The following is a 19,764-nucleotide window of genomic DNA, read 5'->3' as shown; positions in this document are numbered from 1 at the left end:
AGTAAAGAAATAGAAATCGCCTATAATCCTGAGATAACCACTGTTAATATTCTGGTTAGAGAATTCTACACCATGCTGATTTCCATCACTATCCTCTCTTACTGTAAGTTTTTCTTCATAAACTCATTGTCTTATTTACTATTTTCTTACCTTCTTTGCTATGTGTTGTCTACTGCCCCAGACGACGCCTAGCACACAGGAGGTGCTCAGTGTTTATTGAAAAAATGAGTCTCTCTTTACATATACAACAGAGTTGAGATCATATATATACAGTCCTAGATTTTTCTTCATTTAGCTTCATACTCCCATCTTGCCACTGACTTAAGCATTTCTCTGTCATCTGGGATGACAAGTGCATTCTTTTATGAATTAAGAGAATCCCCAGGAGTCTATCAGTGGCCTCCCATTTACTTCTTCACTGAAGATGAACACTACAGACCTCCAACCTTATTAGAGTAAATCAAGAGCAAAGCTTTGGGAACTATAAATTTTACTAGCAGGTAGATGCTGACACTATTCTCAACCCTTACAATACTTAGCTTCTCTTAGTAGAGAGAACTCTTAAGTTCGCTTTTACCCAGGAAAGAAAGGCAACCTCCCCCTTGAAATCTTCCAAGAGATGCTATTAGATCCTTTGAACTCTTCCTGAAATAGTGGTCCATTGTCCTTGGGGAATGGAGGCATGCTGACACCAGAATTAATGTCCAGAGAACCTGAGAATGGATGCTACCATTTCTAAACTTCAACCCCAAACGGGGAGAAAGTGGTCAGGTGGGAAGGTACTGGCTGAGCAAAAGGTGAACAGAAACTGTAACAGGGGTGTGAGAAGGGGTAAGGACAGAGAAAGGGAGAAGGTACGTTGAAAGGAGCATGGGCTCGGGGAAATAGACCAGGGCTCCCATCCCATTGCCCAGTCACCAAATGTGGGACTTTGAGTGAGATGCTTAGAACTTCAGGTCTCAATATACTCATCTTTATTTTTTTTTTTATTTTTTTATTTTTTTAAAGATTTTATTTATTTATTTGATAGAGCTAGAGAGAGGGAGAGCACAAGCAGGGGGAGTGGCAGGCAGAGGGAGAGGAAGAGGCAGGCTCCCCGCTGAGGAAGGAGCCCGACGTGGGGCTCGATCCCAGGACTCTGGGATCATGACCTGAGCCGAAGGCAGCCGCTTAACTGACTGAGCCACCCAGGCGCCCCTCAATATACTCCTCTTTAAAGACAGCAATTATCAATAGGTAATAGTGCTAATGATCAGGCCTTTCAAGACGTCCGTGCTCAGAAACTCTGGAACAGTACAGATGACAAGCACAGTATCACAGTATCTGGAAGTGGCTGCTAAAAGTAAGTGGCCTCACTGGAATTAACAGGAGAGGCTAGGGTTACTTTGGATGACGATTATCAAAAGAACTTATTTTAAGTAAACTTGAAACATAAACATGTTACCAATATTGACACTGTGAATTATTAACTCTTATTTCTGCTCTGAGGGTCCCTGGCACTATTTGAGTTGTGGAACTCTTCAATGTTTGTTTCTATACCCTAAGTTGTCCCCAGATTTACTCCCCTGGGGTAAAATGAAAATTAAAGGGAAGACAGAGTGGTGAAAAAATTTAAAAAAAAAAATACTAAAGTATAAAGATAGGCAAAGTGATGCTAAAAATCCAAATTAAAACTAGACCAGAATATTTACATATTTTATTAAATCTTTACAATCAGTAATTATAATCAAATACACAATTATATACAAGGATTTATATACATTTTGCCCAGACTTTTACATCACAGTACAGAGTTTCCCTTAGAAATATTGTATACATTTATCACCAAACAATAAAATCCAACAACAGTAGTGTTACAGCACCTGTTAGTACAGACATCTTTTTCATAAATTACATCATAAGAAAATATACGGCTGTAAATTGGGCTTTTAAAAATGTCTTTTATAAAATCTGAACATACAATATTTCATTCACAGAATGTTTTTTTTTTTTCTATGTTCTGACTGAAGCCTTGTGCATAAAACGACCGGTTGGAATATTTACTAAATCAGCTCCCCCCCACCCCCCACCTCCAAAATTATAAGCACTATCTGAATTACTTACGCTGAGCTTCCTTTATGATGAATCTGGCATGGGGTTTGGTGAGAGAACAAATGCTGGTTTTGTTATAAAAAGGGCTATGATGGTAATTTAAATTTTTTAAAAATTCTCAAAAGAATAATTATATTAGAAATTAAAATCAGAGAGCACAAAATTTTTCATTTTACTAATACTGTGAAGAAAAAGGGGAAAGTATAATGTCAAAAAACAATTTGTTCTGAAACAACTGTATTCTTGTTGGAAGCCTATTAAAGGTTAAAAAGAAAAAAAAAAAAACTACCTACCCAACAAAATATCCCATCCTAAACATATCCAGTAAATTACAATTCTGTCACACTTACAACTTTATGGAAAAATTATTGCAAATTAGGGCGTATCATTTCAATAGACTTTCATGAGCAGAAAAAACTACAGCTATTTTTTAGTAGGTAAACAAGTTAAGTTTTAAAACTTGAAAATACCTGAATTAAATACTTGCTCTAATATCTAACTTTTCATTTTCAGATAAAATCCTTACTTGATTCCAGGTTTGTAAACATTGTATAAATCCTTCTTAGTCAAACAATTTTATGGCTGTGGTGATCACTTCAGCTCTGTTTCTATGCAGTCAACATTTAACTGAGGTAGACCAGATGTTTCTAAAATTCAGGGTCTCACAGAATCCCCTGAATATTTAGGAAGTAAATAAAATGTCTATCAAAGGTATTTAAAAAACAAAACATTAAAAAAAAAAACAAACACCTAATGCTGTTGGAATTGTTTAATGAACTCAAAAATAACTTTATGGCAGTAAGTCAAATAAGAATGTGTGGAGTTAATGATAATGTTAAGAGTTTTGAAGCTGAACATTACACCTTAACTAGGGAAAAATCAAGTATGATTCCTTCTGGGTGTTAAGTATAACTTGTTAAATTTTTTGCCTTTTTTTTTTTTTTTTTAAAGGATTCACTTTTCTAAAAAAGCGAACAATTTGCTTCTAGACTTCAATGAATGGCAACAACCCCCCCTACCGGCCAAAGGCAGGGAGAGTAATAAGCTGGCTCTCGTATTACCATGAGATCTTCCCTGGGAAAAAACTCATGTGGTTTTAACTTAGAAAAGTTGGACTTAGACAACAATGGCTCTGAGTTACAAACACAAAATCAAATCAATGTATATAAGGCTTCTGTAATCAAAGTCTTAGAGGAACATCTGCTCCTTTTCTCCAAGCCCCAGTCCTATACCTATAAATCAAGGCAAGTCAAGTAATTAAGCTTCAGCTATTTTGGCAGCTTTGCAATTAATATGAACAAAGCACTATGTCTATCCTTCCGTATACTGTATGCATTATAGTTCTATCTTCTTACACCAAATCTCACATGCAGAAAGACTAAAATAGCCATTTTAGTGTCAGGTTTAATTAAAGGCCAATAAAGGTCTTATATTACTACTCTTCCCCACCCTCCCCCCCAAATAGTGAATTCTCTATTAGTTTTATTACTCACTGGCCCAATTACATTTAGCTGGAATTTTTGAAAGCAGCTATTTATCCCCTTATAAAAGAATATGTTTACCTGGGATCTAAGACATACTGTACATGAATATACATAACTACAATACAGCACTGCTCTTTTAACAGCTCCATATACAGTTTAAGTTCATCAGTACCTCAAAACTGTGTTTTAAGAAAAGATTATTATGTAATGTCACGGTAAAAAGAAAGAAAATTAAGTCTCACAAATATTCCTTTAGAACTGATTAAGTTTAAAAAAAAATAAATAAAATGAATAAAAACATGATTTCAACTACAGGGCTGTCTACAGGATATCAACAACAGTTTTTAAAACTTAAATGTGGCCAGCACCAGACTGCCACCAAAAAAAAAAGAAGGAAAATAAATTCTCATTAAGCTATATGGCTATATGTTAGTTGCTACTGTGTAAGTTTCTCACACAGGTTACCATAGATTAATTTTCAAGTCCTTATCAGAAGGAGTATCTGTTAAAAAAAATGTTTAAAAAAAAAAAACTTTAAAAACCATGATTCAACAGAAAATGTGACAGACTCCCTAGGTGCATCTTTAGAAACCATAGTTTCAAAGATGAAAAATAGTTGTTTCCCTAGGATTTTTAGATCACTACCACAGTTTTATTATGGCTCCCTAAGATAGAAAAATGGAACAAAATGTATTCAGCTATTGGCGATATGGCCCTTGTGGCTCAAATTGCATACTAAACATGGGATGGAGTAAGGCTGATGGCTAGAGGTAATCACCTCTAAGAGAAATAAACTGGACAAGATTTATAATTTACCCGACGAGGATAGAACTTTAAGTTCCATTTCAGAGTAGTCACGGCTTTCCCTACGGAAGGCCCAATGGCAAGTTCATATTACTTTATAGTTTCTCCCTTGTTCCATTTTTCGTAAGTATTAAGTAACCAATTTCCATAATATATGACCTTTTTACCTGGTCCCAATGATTAACCTTTATGCAAAGAACTCACTGAGAAAGTACACTGGCTTCACCTTTGGTTTAGATGAAAAGGACATTGTTAAGAGAGAAAAAAAAATCAAGTCATCTTGATCATTTGTTACACAATGAAGCAAGTGAAAGTGATGAGCAAAGGCTGTTTTCCCCATAAATGCATTTGCTTCATAACCACTTAGGTCACTTTGAGTGTTTTTGTGAAGGCAGCATAACCAGAATGCCCACAATACTCAGATGTCTTTTCCCAAAAGAGCCTCTAACCCCAAAACCAAGAAAGCCGCACTTCCTTTAATTAGAAATCTATACAAATTCCTATTTTCCACTCCATCATTAACTGAATTTGTTTCTGGTCTATCCAGAGACTGCAGAAATCTGGTTCCTAGGAATGCCCAGCAATCTTTTCCTGGCCTGAGGTGCTGCAGGGTGGTGCGATGCTGTCACCGGGTGGGGGTCAGGGTGGGGGAGGGGCTGTGAGTTTCCATTTAGGATGGGACAGTTTTAAGCAAGGTCAATTCTAACACAGCATGCTCCAGGTTCCTATGATAACTATCTCAGTCAGAACGTGGTTGCTCATCACCATACTTAAAGACTCCCATGAGAGAGCCTGCTTAGTATCTGGATGTCTGTGAACCACAGTTTGCCTTTTCTTTTTAAATACCTACCACCAGATTCTTTAGTGAGTCATAGTTCATCTTTCTCCATCATTTCAAATGCTTCTATATCTTCATTCCAGTCTGCTAATATGGAGTCTATAGGCTGGACCTTTTTACCCCAGCTAACATTAGGATTGGAATCTTCCTCAGTTTCTGATTGTTCCTGAAGTTGGTTATCTAAATCTGTACATTCACCATCAAGACTTGTAGTCTCGTGGTTTTCCATGGGCTTAGAATTCTGTTCAGAAGCAGAAACGCTTGCAGCATTGTCCGTATCTGCGGGAGATGGTGATTCTGGTTGTGAATTTAGAGAACTTTCCTCAGGAGACTCTTGATCAACCAAATCAACCTCCTGAGAACTTGATGTAATCTGTTCAGCACTCTGATTCTGAGAATCATTTTCAGAGGATGGTTGTTCTTCATTTTCCATTTCAGGATCTGTAAATGAAAGAAACAAGTTTCATGCTACTTTCCCACTCAAAATATTTACTATCACAGTTTTAAGAACATACTGGTTGTTGCAATAGAATGAAGAAATAAAAGAGAAAGAAAAGCATGTTAATGCAGAACAGTGAACATTAACATTGAAGAGTAAAAGTACTGCCTTCGAATAATAATGTAATCACATTTTCCGTTATATGCATTTTGCAAAATGTGACAGTACAAAATATTCTTCCAAACTAAAAGGAATGACTCTAATAACTTTAAGACTGCCTTCAATGGGGATCAGCAAATGCTAAGAAATACACTAAATAGTATTATTAAAGTGCATATAAATTTGCACTATATGTCTAAAATTTATTGTTAAATATCTAAATTCAGGAAAGCTTGTACATGAGAACATACGAAGTAGAATAAATTTTAAATAGCACTTCTCACTATGTTTTAAGATAATATTCTTCTGAAAAGTGAAATTCCACTCAGTAAGCCATGAAAATGCTGATAATACGAAATTATGGATGATTTGAGGGTATTAATGTGGTTAGATAAAATATTTTCATAAAGACAAGCAAGAACTGAGATTATTTACAAAACCTGTATTTCATTATTGTAGGTCTATGAATTATAAGCTACCATTTTAAAATCCACTGGAAGGTGAAGAGTGGGCTAAAGCTCTTGTACTGAATATAGAGTGACCCCACTAGAGGCATTCTGTTTCGGAGTCCTACAAGAGCGTGCGTAAACGGCACTGATCACACTGACGCCCTGTGGCCTCCTCCCAGGCTCTGTGGGCAGTCAGAACATAGGCCCTGAGTGTCCTCTCTCGGTGTGGCAGGCATTGTGCAAGGGGCTAGAGATAAAATGAGGCAAAACCAAACACCAGACCTGCCCTCAGGAATCTTTTAGTCCAGTTGGGGAAAACATTTACAAATAATCACAAAAAATAAACGGAAAACTTAACTGTGACATGTTTTGTGTTGCTAGGAAAGCTTACGGGGGAATAAGAAAGAATAAGGAGAGTTGAGGGTTTCCTCCAGAAAGTGACACTTGAGCTGAGATTTAAAAGATAAGTAGAGTTAATGAGTCCAAGAAGGAAGGGAAGATGGACATATTATAAAACCAGAAAAACTAAAGGAAGCAAGCATGCAGGAAGGTACAGAGAGGTGCATTTATGTACACCCTGATGAAGTGGGATTACCTGACTAGGGAAGTTTAAGTTCTTGGGGGCTGGGGGGGTCCCCACACTCTCTCTCTTCTAAGCTGTGGAAAAGGTATCTTTAATTCAGCAATTAGGAAAACCAAGGCGGGGACCAAAGAAGAGAACGCAGGAGCTGGTCACTCATTTACACTAGGCTACCCTAAGTTCAAGGGAAAACAAAAAGGAAAACCTTCAGGTTTTTTCTAGATTGTATTAATCTGGTTTAGAAGTATAGGAAAAGGTGTAGTACTGTCTCATCTAGTAATAAAAATTGTGCTTTTGGATAAAAGCACATATAAAAATTACCGTAGGGATACATATTATGCAATATATTTTGGAAATCTAGCTAATACAATAGGGTAAGTGTAAATACAGGAAAAGAATAGATCAAATTGTATTTTTAGACTGTGCTGTATGCTTAAACTCAAAGCGACTCTTAATTTTTAAAAATACCATTAAGATAATAAAAGAACTTGATAAGGAGGGTAAAAGTAAGATAAATAGGCAAATAACCTCTCTATAGTAACAACTGGTTAGAAATAAAATTCAGTACCCTTTTCATAATAAAAAACTGTAAAACGATTAAATTTATTATGAAAGATACAAGACCTACATTACTCAATACCATAAACATTTTTTTTTTAAAGATTTTGTTTATTCATTTGACAGAGATAGATACAGTGAGAGAGGGAACACAAGCAATGGGAGTGGGAGAGGGAGAAGCAGGCTTCCGGCAGAGCAGGGAGCCCGATGCGGGGTTCGATCCCAAGACACTGGGATCATGACCCAAGCCGAAGGCAGACGCTTAACATCTGAGCCACCCAGGCGCCCCCTCAATACCATAAAATTTTAATGAAAACATAAAACAAGATCTGATTACATTTACAAGTAAGTGTATGTTCCTGGATGGAATGTTCTTAATATTTAACAAAAACTTCCTATTTATACGTAAAGCGTACAACTATCCAATTCCAAAATGAACCCCATTTCTACTTTTTTTGTTTTCTTTTGGGACAAGATAGAACTATTTCGAAGTTCGTATGGAAGAATATACATCGAAGAGAAGAAATTTTGAAAAGAATTAGTGAGAAGAGAGTTGCCTTATCAGGTATCAATATCCATTCAAAACAGCAAACTTATATTATTGGCATAGGAGTGAACAGACAGATTAGTGGAAAAGAAGAGCAAGTCTCGAAACAGAGGAAATACATAAGACTATCTGATAGATAGCCAAGAGGCGGCAATCAGGAAAGTAAAGACGGTAGATGGAGAAACAGAAAAGGCAAGGAAGGAGTTAGTGTCTGCCACGCTGCTTCACAGCTTTATTCTACGGTGTGGGTTAGCACCCCGTATGGAGCATCAGAGTCCTCAGAGCATTAACAACTACATCGATTCAGGAATGGTGTATCGGAAACACAGGAAGCATAAAAAAGAATGAAGAAAATCTCAAGATACAAAGACAAGAAAATGATTAAGTTTTTTTTTTTTTTTAAGATTTTTTATTTATTTATTTGCCAGAGAGAGACAGAGCGAGAGAGGGAACACAAGCAGGGGGAGAGGGAGAAGCAGGCTTCCCGCGGAGCGGGGAACCCGATGCGGGGAACCCGATGCGGGGCTCGATCCCAGGACCCTGGGATCATGACCTGAGCCGAAGGCAGACGCTTAACGACTGAGCCACCCAGGCGCCCCGAAAATGATTAAGTTTTAATAATAAAAGGACGAGGGAGCCTTGGCAAAGACCTAAGAGACTGGATGTTCCACAATCATTCATTGATCTGTACAGCCAGCATTTGCTGCAAGCCCGGGTAACAGAGATAAGAGCAGGTAAAGAAGCAGGATGTAATATGAATGTCAAAGTAGAACTATATTAAAAAGACCCTTGGGGCGCCTGGGGGGGTGCAGTCATTTAAGCGTCAGACTCTTGGTTTCGGCTCAGGTTGTGATCTCAGGGTCGTGAGATTGAGCCCCTTGTCAGGCTCTGCACTCAGCACGGAGTCTGCTTAAGACTTTCTCTCCCTCTCCCTCTGCCCCTCCCTCTGCTCTCTCTCTAAAATAAACAAATAAATCTTAAAAAATACACCCTTAGACGAACCATGAGAGACGATGGACTCTGAGAAACAAACTGAGGGTTCTAGAGGGGAGGGGGGGAGGGGGATAGGTTAGCCTGGTGATGGGTATTAAAGAGGGCACGTTCTGCATGGAGCACTGGGTGTTATATGCAAACAATGACTCATGGAACACTACATCAAAAACTAATGATGTAATGTATGGTGATTACCATAATAAAATAAGATACCCTTAAATTTTACCTACGAGAATAAGAGAAAATTCCATTAAAATGGTGGTATTTATTTATTTTTATTTTTTTTAAAGATTTTATTTATTTATTTGACAGAGAGAGAGACAGCACAAGCAGGAGGAGCAACAGAGGGAGAAAAAGAAGCAGGCTCCCCGCTGAGCAGAGAGCGTGACATGGGGCTTGATCCCAGGATCCTGGGATCATGACCTGAATCGAAGGCAGATGCTTAACCGACTGAGCCATCCAGGTGCCCCAAAAAGGTAGTATTTAAACTGGGTATGCAGGATGGCTAAATTTCCTCAAAGAGGAAATGGGCCATGGCAGTGCAGATAGGGATGGATAAGCATTTCAAAAAAAGGGAAGAGATGTGCAAATGCATGAGATGCAAAGATGCATGAGAAATGCCAGGTTGCAGAAGGGGTGCAGGTAAGTATCAATTTGGCTTAACAAGAATGTTTCAGATGCTCCTTTCTAGGCAAAGAGGTCTTCTGCATACATCTTAAATTTTGCAGTTCAACTTTAGGGCAGATTCACCCCAATCAAGTTCAATGGGAGATAATCTTAGGAAAAGTAACACTGCTAGACTTAAATCTTGAACAGTTTGAACCATGGGACCTTTCTTTTCTTTCCCCCATTTTCTCTGTCCACCTCTTTATCTGGTAGACATAAGTATAGGAGTAGCTCTGAAAACATCAGTCTACAGCTCTCAAGGCAATATAGGCCTACACTGTAAACTGAAAGCATGATAACATATGGAACCTTTAAAATGCTGATTCTTTTCCCCTTGAAAATACTACTGAGAACAGGAAATTGATTCTTAATTATAAACTGTTTCAATCTGAATCTAAATGTAACAGTACAGTGTCATTTGTTGGTGAGCACAGGGCTGGAATTTTTTTAAGATATTATTTATTTATTTTATTATTTATTTGACAGAGAGAGACACAGCGAGAGAGGGAACACAAGCAGGGGGAGTGGGAGAGGGAGAAGCAGGCTTCCCGCGGAGTGGGGAGCCCGACGCGGGGCTCTATCCCAGGACCCCGGGATCATGACCTGAGCCGAAGGCAGACGCTTAACGACTGAGCCACCCAGGCGCCCCTGGGCTGGAATAATTCTTAAAATTTGGAAAGGTGGAACACATGAGAGACATATTAAAACTTCCATGGATAGCTCAACTTTTAGAAGTAGGACTGGTCTGACCTGAGGAAGCAATTATTTCCACTTGATAAATTTCTAATGCTTTACTTCTGAAGAAGAATGTGTAATAAGACAGCTGAAGCATTTTTGCTAGCAGATAGGGCTATTGCAGATATTTCTGTATTAATGGCTGGGACTTCTCATCAGAATAAGAAAGCGAGAGTGGGAGTAGGGGCTTGTTCTGGGGCTTCTATTTTCTGTATCAACATGTGGGAAGAATTGCTCAATCAAAACTATGTGACTTTATAAAGGAAGTATGTATTTGTGGAATGAGATTTTTAAAGAGCAATCTGGAGGACATGTTACTGTTCAGATTTTAAGGATGCTAATTATTTGGGGTTACTTATATAATCCTACCTAGTACCCTTGATGGTACAGTATGGTTCATACATAGCTGGGAGACTTAAAAAAAAAAAAAAAAAAGAGGTGCATTCTTAGTGTTGTTCACTGTTTCTCAAGTGTAGCTGAGTGTAATACCTGGGATGCTTGTTTACAATTTCAGATTCTGGTCCCCTGCCTTCAGAGAGTCTGATTCAATATTCTGGAGTAAGACTCAGGAATCTACACTTGTAACAAAAGCATCAGCATCAGCTGATGCAGAGAAGAAACACTGGGGCATGCAGTAATGGCACAGGACAAATTAATGACAACACTCTAGACATCAACTTCTTAGGATATTTTCCTAAGTGAATAAAGTAGCTGATTTAATAAAACTATTACTGAGTTTCTGTTATACTGATAATTTTGTTACATTGATTTTGTTAATGCAGTTGTACAGTTCTTGAAAGAGCTACATAAAAAGGGGAGTTTTTAAAGACTTTTTGTCAAAAGATCACTCTGTAACACAATCACAGTTCACTAACTTTAGAGACCAACAAAACTTTTAAAAATATATCATTTACATAAAGCCCTTTTACTGCACGGTCCTTAAAAGAATACTCTTCAGATAATACTTTTTGTACAGTAATCCTCCCTTTTCCACGGTTTCCCTTTCTGACGTTTCAGTTACCCGCAGTCAACCGTGGTCAGGAAGCAGATGACCCTCCTCCTCCTGACACAGCATCAGAAGGTCAATAGCAGCCTAATGCTAGGTCACACTGCCTATGTCGTCATTCCCCTCACTTCATCGCATCACGTAGCATTTTACCATCTCATATCACCACAAGAAGGATGGGTTATAGTACAATAAGATATTTTAAAAAGGCCAGAGTCACATAAATCCCATTACAGTATATTGTTATAACTGTTCTATTTTATTATTAGTTATTGTTATTAGCCTTTTATTGTGCCTAATTTATAAATTAAAGTTTATCACAGGTATGTATGCATAGGAAAACATGGTATATACACAGAACAGTATACTATCCACAGTTTTAGGCATCTACTGGGGGGTCTTGGAATATATCCCCCAAGGATGGGGGGTTGGGGGGCTACCTGTAGTAGAATTTATCTTTTTCTCTTATTCTTTCTCTGTATGAGAAGCACATGCTTTACTATGACCTCGTAGTCCTAATCCCATGCACCCCTACACACATACAAGTTTTTAAAACAAGCTGATATTTTAAATACTTTACATTATATTCAAATAAAAGTGATCAAAAGTAATACATGCCAAAACAACACTGTCTTTGTTAGACTGACTCTTACATGGCCTAGTGAATTCATCTATATTATATGGATATATAATTCATAGGATTTGTTATGACAGGAATCAATAAAGAATTATTATTGTGGGACAGCTGACTAGACATGAAAATAATCTAATTACATTAAGCCAGATATTATCATGGTATCCACTGAAACAAATTATATATATATATTTGCACATGCATGTGTGTATATATATACACATGTACACATACATATATACATATATATAATTTAAAGCTTATTAATACAAGATACTTACTACTATTAATAATGTAGCTTGGAATCATTTTACCTTTTAATATTGCTGCTGAAATTCCAATGGTAGCACAAAATAGGGGGGAGAAAAGCAAAGGCATTAAAGAGTTATATGGAATAATAATTTGCCTGTGTTTGATGTGCCTAAATGCATATATGTAGGAGAGAAGATCTGAGTTGAGAAAAAAGACTTAGGAAAAAAAAAAGGTCAGGAACACAGGAGGATTTAAGAAGATTAGAAATCCTTTCTTTTCTGTTCTATTTTTATCTATACATCCTTACATACATTCATCCTACTCACTTCATTGCTCTTAAATAGTGGACACGTGGAAGAATCTCAAGAATAAATTAATACAAGAAGATAAAACACTAATTTGGCTAGTACTAGATTATCGCTAAACTTTTTTTTACTATTTCACTTGGAAGTTACACTGAATTGAATCAGTTACCTCCCTAGCTGTCAAACAAACATCCCCAGGGATTCAAAAACCCTGCACAAATCCCATGACTTTAGCCATTTACAGGTAATGAGAGAAGTACAGTTCTCTCTCCAGATGCCTCCAGTGGATAAGGAGGACTGCTCCCATAAGCAGGATGGCAGTCTATGTCTGATGGGTCACTTTCCCTCACTTCTGCACTATCCTGGGGTGTCAAACTAAAAAAGAGTACTAGTAAGACCTTGCATTTATACAATAATTTGGGTTTCAAATAGCTTTCAAGTTACTAACAAACATTTTGGCCTAGCGAGGACTATATATTGTCATGAGTTAAGGCATGGCTACCCTGTTCTTCAGACATCAGCCAGTTGTAACTCTTGTAACTTATAAATCCCTATGTGATAAACTTACACCTCAGTGGATAGAACCTGCTAGATTTTTATTGCCTTCACCAAGACAGTGGTCATTTGATTATTGGTGGCCTGCTCAAACCCAACTACTATTATATTGTATACAATACCATTTGATACAATCTTTTTATTCTTTATAAAAGAAATATAAGATGTAGTATCAGTAGAACTGAATGGTGAACATTTGTGGATGTTTAAATTGACTCTCTTGATATATTAACTGTATTTTCATCACTGGGCAGAACCATAGCAAAAGTGACAAATGACATAAAAAATGTAATTCTAAAAACATCCTAAGTCAGCAAACAAAGCAAAATAAATGTTTTAAAACGCTTATTTCCAAAAGAAAAATATTTTTTGAAACCATCTTCTATCTTACCAGTGAACCAAAAATAACTTCTTGTAACTCATTTTTGTTATCAAACTAGTAAAATTAATGCTAAGCTGCGTAAAAAACACATGAGTTTTTACCCTTACCTCTATCTTTTGCTTTGTCAGAAAGGAGCACTTCCACCTCCTCATACTCCCGGATGGCATCCAGTATGATACTTCCTTCTTTACTGAATAAGAATAGCATGGGGATCTTGATGTCATCTGTGTCTTTTCCATCACCCGCCATCTGGAACAGAGGGGCAGTATCACTGCTGCTCCCCTCATTGTCATCTAGCCAGAAAATGAATACAGCAAACATAAAAACATCTGTCCATTAAAAAGATCTATAGACCAATCTTTATGATTTTTTCCCCCTGTTGGCTGCATTTACTTTATGCATCAAGAATCATAAAAATGAACATACTTTTAGAGCTCACTAATTCCACTTCTAGAAATTTATCCTGAGGGAAGAACTCAAAACAAGCAAAATGATCTATGCCTAAAGTAGTTTACTGGAGTGCTATTTATAATTGTGAATAACTGAACTATTATAAGTAAATTATAATTAACTACTTGATGCAACACACAGAAAAGCGGAATATTATTACATGAAAAAAGGAGAACACAAAATTCTGTTAATTTGACTAAAAACTTCCATATGCTTATGAAAAAACCTAGAAATAGAAACATTCAAAGACTTGGCTTCCAATGATAGAACTATGAATGAAATTTCATTGCTGTTTAAGATTTCCTTTAATGGCATTTACCAAACTATTAATTGATAGTTCTTGTTTCTCTACTGTTCACAAAGAAGAATGATGATCGTGGTTTTTCCTAAGTTGAGGTAACTACTGTTCTTTTACACTGGTGAGGTAACTGCAGTAGGACCGCTAAATACCTTTTTACTGGCAGGGGCCGGTCACGCCCCCCTCTAACCGCACACGCCAGATGAGAAGCCTGCCTGTCCCTTCTTGGAGAGCTTGCTCTGATAGGCCCCGCTGAGTGGAGAATACCATGTAGGACCCACCTCCTTAGCAATGACTGACTGGATAAAGCCTGGCCACCTGGCTCTCAGTCTCTCTGGAGGCGCCGGAAGTGGCACACAGAAAGACTGAGTTTCAGTTAGCAGTGGGTAGTGATCTAGTGAGGTGACAGACTCAGGGCTGAGGCTGTAATTTTAGAATGACCTTTTTGGAACTAATGAGCAAAGAGGGAGCAAGCTGGTGAGAAGCTGGAGAACGAAGCAGAACTGCAAAGAGATGCAGAGAAGAGAGTCTAGGAAGACCCAGAGATAAGAGAGAGATGTGAACAACTCTACTAGCTATCATGGTTCCTGATGATTTTATACTCAGCTGAATTTCTTACTCTTGCATTCAATTAAAATAATCCAGCTCCAGTAGTAAACAAACCTCCCTTCTTAAACCATCTTAAATCAATTATTGTCTCTTGCAGCCAAATGATTATTTCTAAGATAATTTTTACTTTTAGTACTTGCAATAAAAAACAACTAAGGCCTAATTTGCTCATTTATATACAATGAAAACCAGCAAAACCAAACAAAATACTTCATCAGAAACAAAAAACATAGGAAGAGAAAAGAAGTTATAATACAAGAAAGTTTGCCTTTAAAAATGAAATTTCCTGAGAGTAAGGACCATTGCCTCTTATTTGCTTACCCACTGAACTCAGTAGAGGATTCTGCTACTAATAGCTACTAAAGAAAACAAACTTGACTTCACAAACCTTGCAGAGTACAGAATACCATGAGAATTAGACTTATAGGGAAAATCTAAACTATTCCACATGTGTTCCAGCCTTTATATTTTATATTTTTTAATCTTGGTAAAGAGGTGTTCAAAATGATAGTGATGACAAGCTATTAAATTCTTCAATAAAAGAAATCTCAGTGTGGAAAATAACCAAGGATGGAGAGGTCATTTAAGTTGGGCAGCAGCAGCCTTCTTCTGTAATTGGCCAGGGAGTGGATATTTTAGGCTATGCAGTTCTTCTCCACTCTATTACTGTTGCTCAAAAGTAGGCATAGACAATATTAAACAAATTGGCATGGGTGTGTTCCAATAAAACTTATTTACAAAAACAGGCAGTGATGTGGACTTGGCCTACAGGCTGTAGTTTGCCAAGTGCTAATTTAAGTTATTAAGAATTTCTCCTAATACTTACTTAAGTAATGAAATCTATGCACTCAATAAATCAACACTGGAGTGCCCATATAGGATAAGCAAAAAGGAAGAGTAAATAATTATTTTCACTGAAATAAATCCTAGTATTTTATTTATTTTTTTTTTTTTAAGATTTATTTGTGAGAGAGAGAATGAGAGACAGAGAGCATGAGAGGGAGGAGGGTCAGAGGGAGAAGCAGACTCCCTGCTGAGCAGGGAGCCCGATGTGGGACTCGATCCTGGGACTCCAGGATCATGACCTGAGCCGAAGGCAGTCGCTTAACCAACTGAGCCACCCAGGCGCCCCAAATCCTAGTATTTTAAATGCCTTAATTTTTATTTACCTTGAATTGAAAAAGGAAATCTATCCTAGTAAGAAAGAAAAAATTCAAAACAGATTTCCCCCGTGAGAGAAGCCATAAAAGCTTAACTTCATCATTAGGATGTGACCTCAGGTCTTATAGTTCTGAATATAAACTATATATTTAAAGCAAAGAAAAATTTGGGGCACTTGGGTGGCTCAGTCAGTTAAGTGTCTAACTCTTGATTTTGGCTCAGGTCATAATCTCAGGGTTGTGAGATCGAGCCCCACATGGGGCTCCCCACTCAGTGGGGGAGTCTGCTTGAGATTCTCTCTCTCTCTTCCTCTGCCTCTCCGCCCCTCCAGCCCGCTCTTTCTCTCTAAAAATAAATACATACATCTTTAAAAAGAAAAGAAAAATTTATATTTTCCCTGGCAGTCATAGCCTGCTTGTTATAAGTGATTGTCTATGAAAAATAAAACAGCAGAACACACTGGTTGAAATACAGAGGTAAAATGATTTGAGTTTGTAATCTGAGTGGAAAAAGACCTGAGGAAATAAAAATTTGCCAGCAACTAGTGCTTACACCTATGATATGTAAATGATTATGCTAAGAAATTTTATATATATTATCTTCAAACCTTACAACCACCTAAAAGATATTTACTACCACTTTTACTAGAGCTCAAAAATATTCTACTGAATAAACTGATAAACTAAAGCTGGGCCAAGGTTACACCATGATTTTATGGAAGAGCCAGGAACTGCACCCCAATGTATTTGACTCCAAAGCCTGCATCTTTGTGGACGAATGGGTATTTTTAACGGCTTCCCACTGGAGGTGGCAGGGTGTAATTCTTGCCCTTAGAGGGCTTTGGATCTGAAAGCGCATTTTCTTATTCATGGTGTTGCGTGCTTTGGGGTGGTAACCCCACGTTCACACCTGTCCCCAAGTACTTTCTCTGGCATTAATATACAGAAACCCAAATTTAGACTTTCAAAAAAGATATACAACACACAGAAATTATTAAGAGTCACTGGATTACCCGTCCATTATGCTGTCTAGTGAAGTAAAAATAATATGATGAATTCTGCTAAAATTTTGACAAATACAAGGAAAATCCTAAAAATGATCTCCTCCTAGTCAGCACAGTGACAGAGGATTACTCACCAATAACAATGCCACCAATGGCACCAGCATTCTGAACGTTGCGTGCCTTTTCTGCAAACATGCACTGTCCTCTTTGTATCAGAGCGATTTTTCCCATCACTGCCTCGGGGTTAGTAAGCTCTGAACAACCATTGTACGGTTTACTGCTTGCAACAAATCCTCTTGTCTGTCAGAAATAAAAGTAACTTAAATATCCTTTTATCTTCTCAAATCACTATCTAGTCAATACAATTCACTATCTAGAGCTTTAAATAGACCTTACTTCTTTTCTAATGATAACATATCTAGTATATATTTAGCGTAAGTTTTTGTTTTGAACATTTCGCATATCATAGTACCCAACCAACATTTTACTGTGCTCTGCAATTTATAAAGCATTTTTACATAAATTACTAAATCTCATCTTTATAATGACTCTAAGAAAAATAATACATATAATATCTCCATTTTACATATGGGGAAACTGAGACTCGGGTTACATAATTTGCTCAAAGACACAGTGTTAGTATGTGGTAAGTTGGAATTTGTAGGCAGATTCACCTTGTACCCATACCCACACTTAAAACAGCTGGGAACCACTTTTAAACCATCACTTGTAGCCAGAAAAATTTTTGAAAGAGGGAAAAAATGGATTTAGTCTACATGAATCTGCAAACAGTTCTCTTCCCAGAAAAATTAAATCCACCAGAGAACGGATTTTAAAGATACCAATGTAAAGGTACTTTAATATCCCTCTCTCTCCGAGAATGTAAACTCCACAAGGGCATGATCTGCACTCGCTTTATAAACATGATAGATAGCTAACATCTAAAATAGTGCCCAGAATATAGTAATACTAGGACTCCAAAAAGAGTTGCTGAATGGATGAGTCAATCTATAAACCTTTACAGCTTTAAAATAGACACACAAAATAGGTCTCAATTAGGGGGAATGGAGTTCAAAGAGTATTGGCTTTAGATTATCAGCAGACTTGGGTCTGGTCCCAACACTGCAACCAATTAGATGAACTTGTGAACTGTTCAGCAATGTAGGTCTTTGTTTCCTACGTTAAAACTAAGGGGCTGGGCTAGCTTAGTGGTCTTCCAAGTTGGCTCGGTGGGACCGCAGTGTCATGCTCTCCACTGCTACCTGAGCCAGAGCACCTCTGCTTTTAGCTGTGTTCTACCTTAAGGCTCCAAGCTGGACTTTTGTTCAACGAAGGCTCTAGTAGTTGTTAAAAAGTCCAAAAAACCATTTTTAGATAAATTAAAGATGCCAAATTAGAGAACAGACCAAGAATTGGACAGTATCTGAACAATATTTTAAGTAAAATTCTATAAGCATGTTGTATACATTATGACTCAAAATTTTCAAGATATGCTTTAAACTTTAATCTACTTTAATCTGGGAGAATGAATATTTGGGTTTTAGTAGATTAAATATTTAGGTTTAATAAATTAAAACTACTAAATTAGACTAAGTAATTAGACAATACTTACACAATACTTTACATTCAATTCCAACAAGCATATTATAAGTGTACACACCTCTTTATGTTTAGACAGATCTAGCCCAAACTGAGCTGGTCCAGCAGTCAACACTACCCTGCCAAAAAATGGGTGGGAAACAATTTGTACAGCTCGTGGAGGTAGCTGCTGTTCTTTTTGTTGCTGACTTGACAGTTCAATCATCTCCTGCATGAACCTCAACCCATCTTCAGCATCAATTGAACTAGCAGCCTAGGAAAAAAACAGATTAATTTTATCCTTTCGAAATGAAAACTTTCAACTTTTTGAGGTCTTAAATACTAATGCACTAAAATCTACTCTAAAATTTCCCCTTTCGGTTTCAGTCCTTATCAAATATTTATGGCCTGATTTGTCCTAAAAATATTACTTCTGGAAATATTCTCTGAAAGTAAGATTTGTAATTTTTTCAATGTCTCTTTCACTGTTCTACAAACCACATCTGATATGAATTGAGAATTGGACTTCCACCAAATGCTGAAATGCTTACTTTGCTTGATTTTTCCACTGCTTCCCTTTTTAAGAAATAAACCTCATACTGACCCATACTTCCCTTCTTTGGACTTATGAACCAATAATCACACTAAATTCAAAATATATGTATCAGGCATCTATTAAGATCCCAGCACTTGACTAGGAACTGGGGAGAGTTTCACTTTAAGAAGTTTGTATCTAGAGGATACAGACATGTAAATTTACCTATGATAAAATTCTCAAGTGGGAAACTAGACTAGCAGCACAGACAAGGGAATGATAGATTCTGCCAGTGTGGATCTGAGAAATATTTAGAATGATATTTGAATTGAGTCTTCACAAAGGAAAAGCTAAAGAATGCCTGACTATAGTGGAAAAAAGGTAGATTCCTGACACTTAACAGGAAAAGTTAATTGGACTTGACAGGAGTTAGAGGATAAGAGAGAACAGAGAGGAGTTGGGAGACAAAGACAAGTTTAAGCCTATCTGGATATGTCCAGTTTTGGTGACTTAAGAGAATGATGTTAGGTCTATTGAGATGGCAAACAAAAAGGAGGAGAGATGGACTGAGGTGGGGGCAGGAAGAGATAATTAATTCAGGTTTGGACAGACTGACTGAGATGCAGACACATGTCATACATATGACAGGCAGA

General features: G+C 37.3%; 1 protein-coding gene across 7 annotated transcripts in view; it reads right to left on the bottom strand.

Moving 5' to 3' along the window:
- Positions 1–1,682: 1,682 nt before the first annotated feature.
- EDEM3 (ER degradation enhancing alpha-mannosidase like protein 3) overlaps positions 1,683–19,764 on the bottom strand; it is a 69,188-nt gene continuing 51,106 nt past the window's right edge. For 4 of the 7 annotated variants that reach the window (XM_078078057.1, XM_078078058.1, XM_078078054.1 and 1 more), the window contains exons 17-21: positions 18,659–18,850; positions 17,133–17,298; positions 13,585–13,770; positions 12,265–12,312; positions 1,683–5,658 (exon numbers count right to left, since the gene is read on the bottom strand). In XM_078078057.1, the coding sequence (XP_077934183.1) occupies positions 5,249–5,658; positions 12,265–12,312; positions 13,585–13,770; positions 17,133–17,298; positions 18,659–18,850 (1,002 nt within the window). In that variant the 3' untranslated portion in view covers positions 1,683–5,248. The remainder of the gene's footprint in view (positions 5,659–12,264; positions 12,313–13,584; positions 13,771–17,132; positions 17,299–18,658; positions 18,851–19,764) is intronic. The other 3 variants (XM_078078059.1, XM_078078055.1, XM_078078056.1) reach the window with 1 other exon arrangement.

Source organism: Halichoerus grypus, chromosome 7 (assembly GCF_964656455.1).
Source record: "Halichoerus grypus chromosome 7, mHalGry1.hap1.1, whole genome shotgun sequence".
Taxonomy (NCBI): Eukaryota; Metazoa; Chordata; class Mammalia; order Carnivora; family Phocidae; genus Halichoerus; species Halichoerus grypus.
The sequence above is the reverse complement of the archived record's forward strand: the minus strand, read 5'-3'. Positions and strand labels throughout refer to the sequence as shown.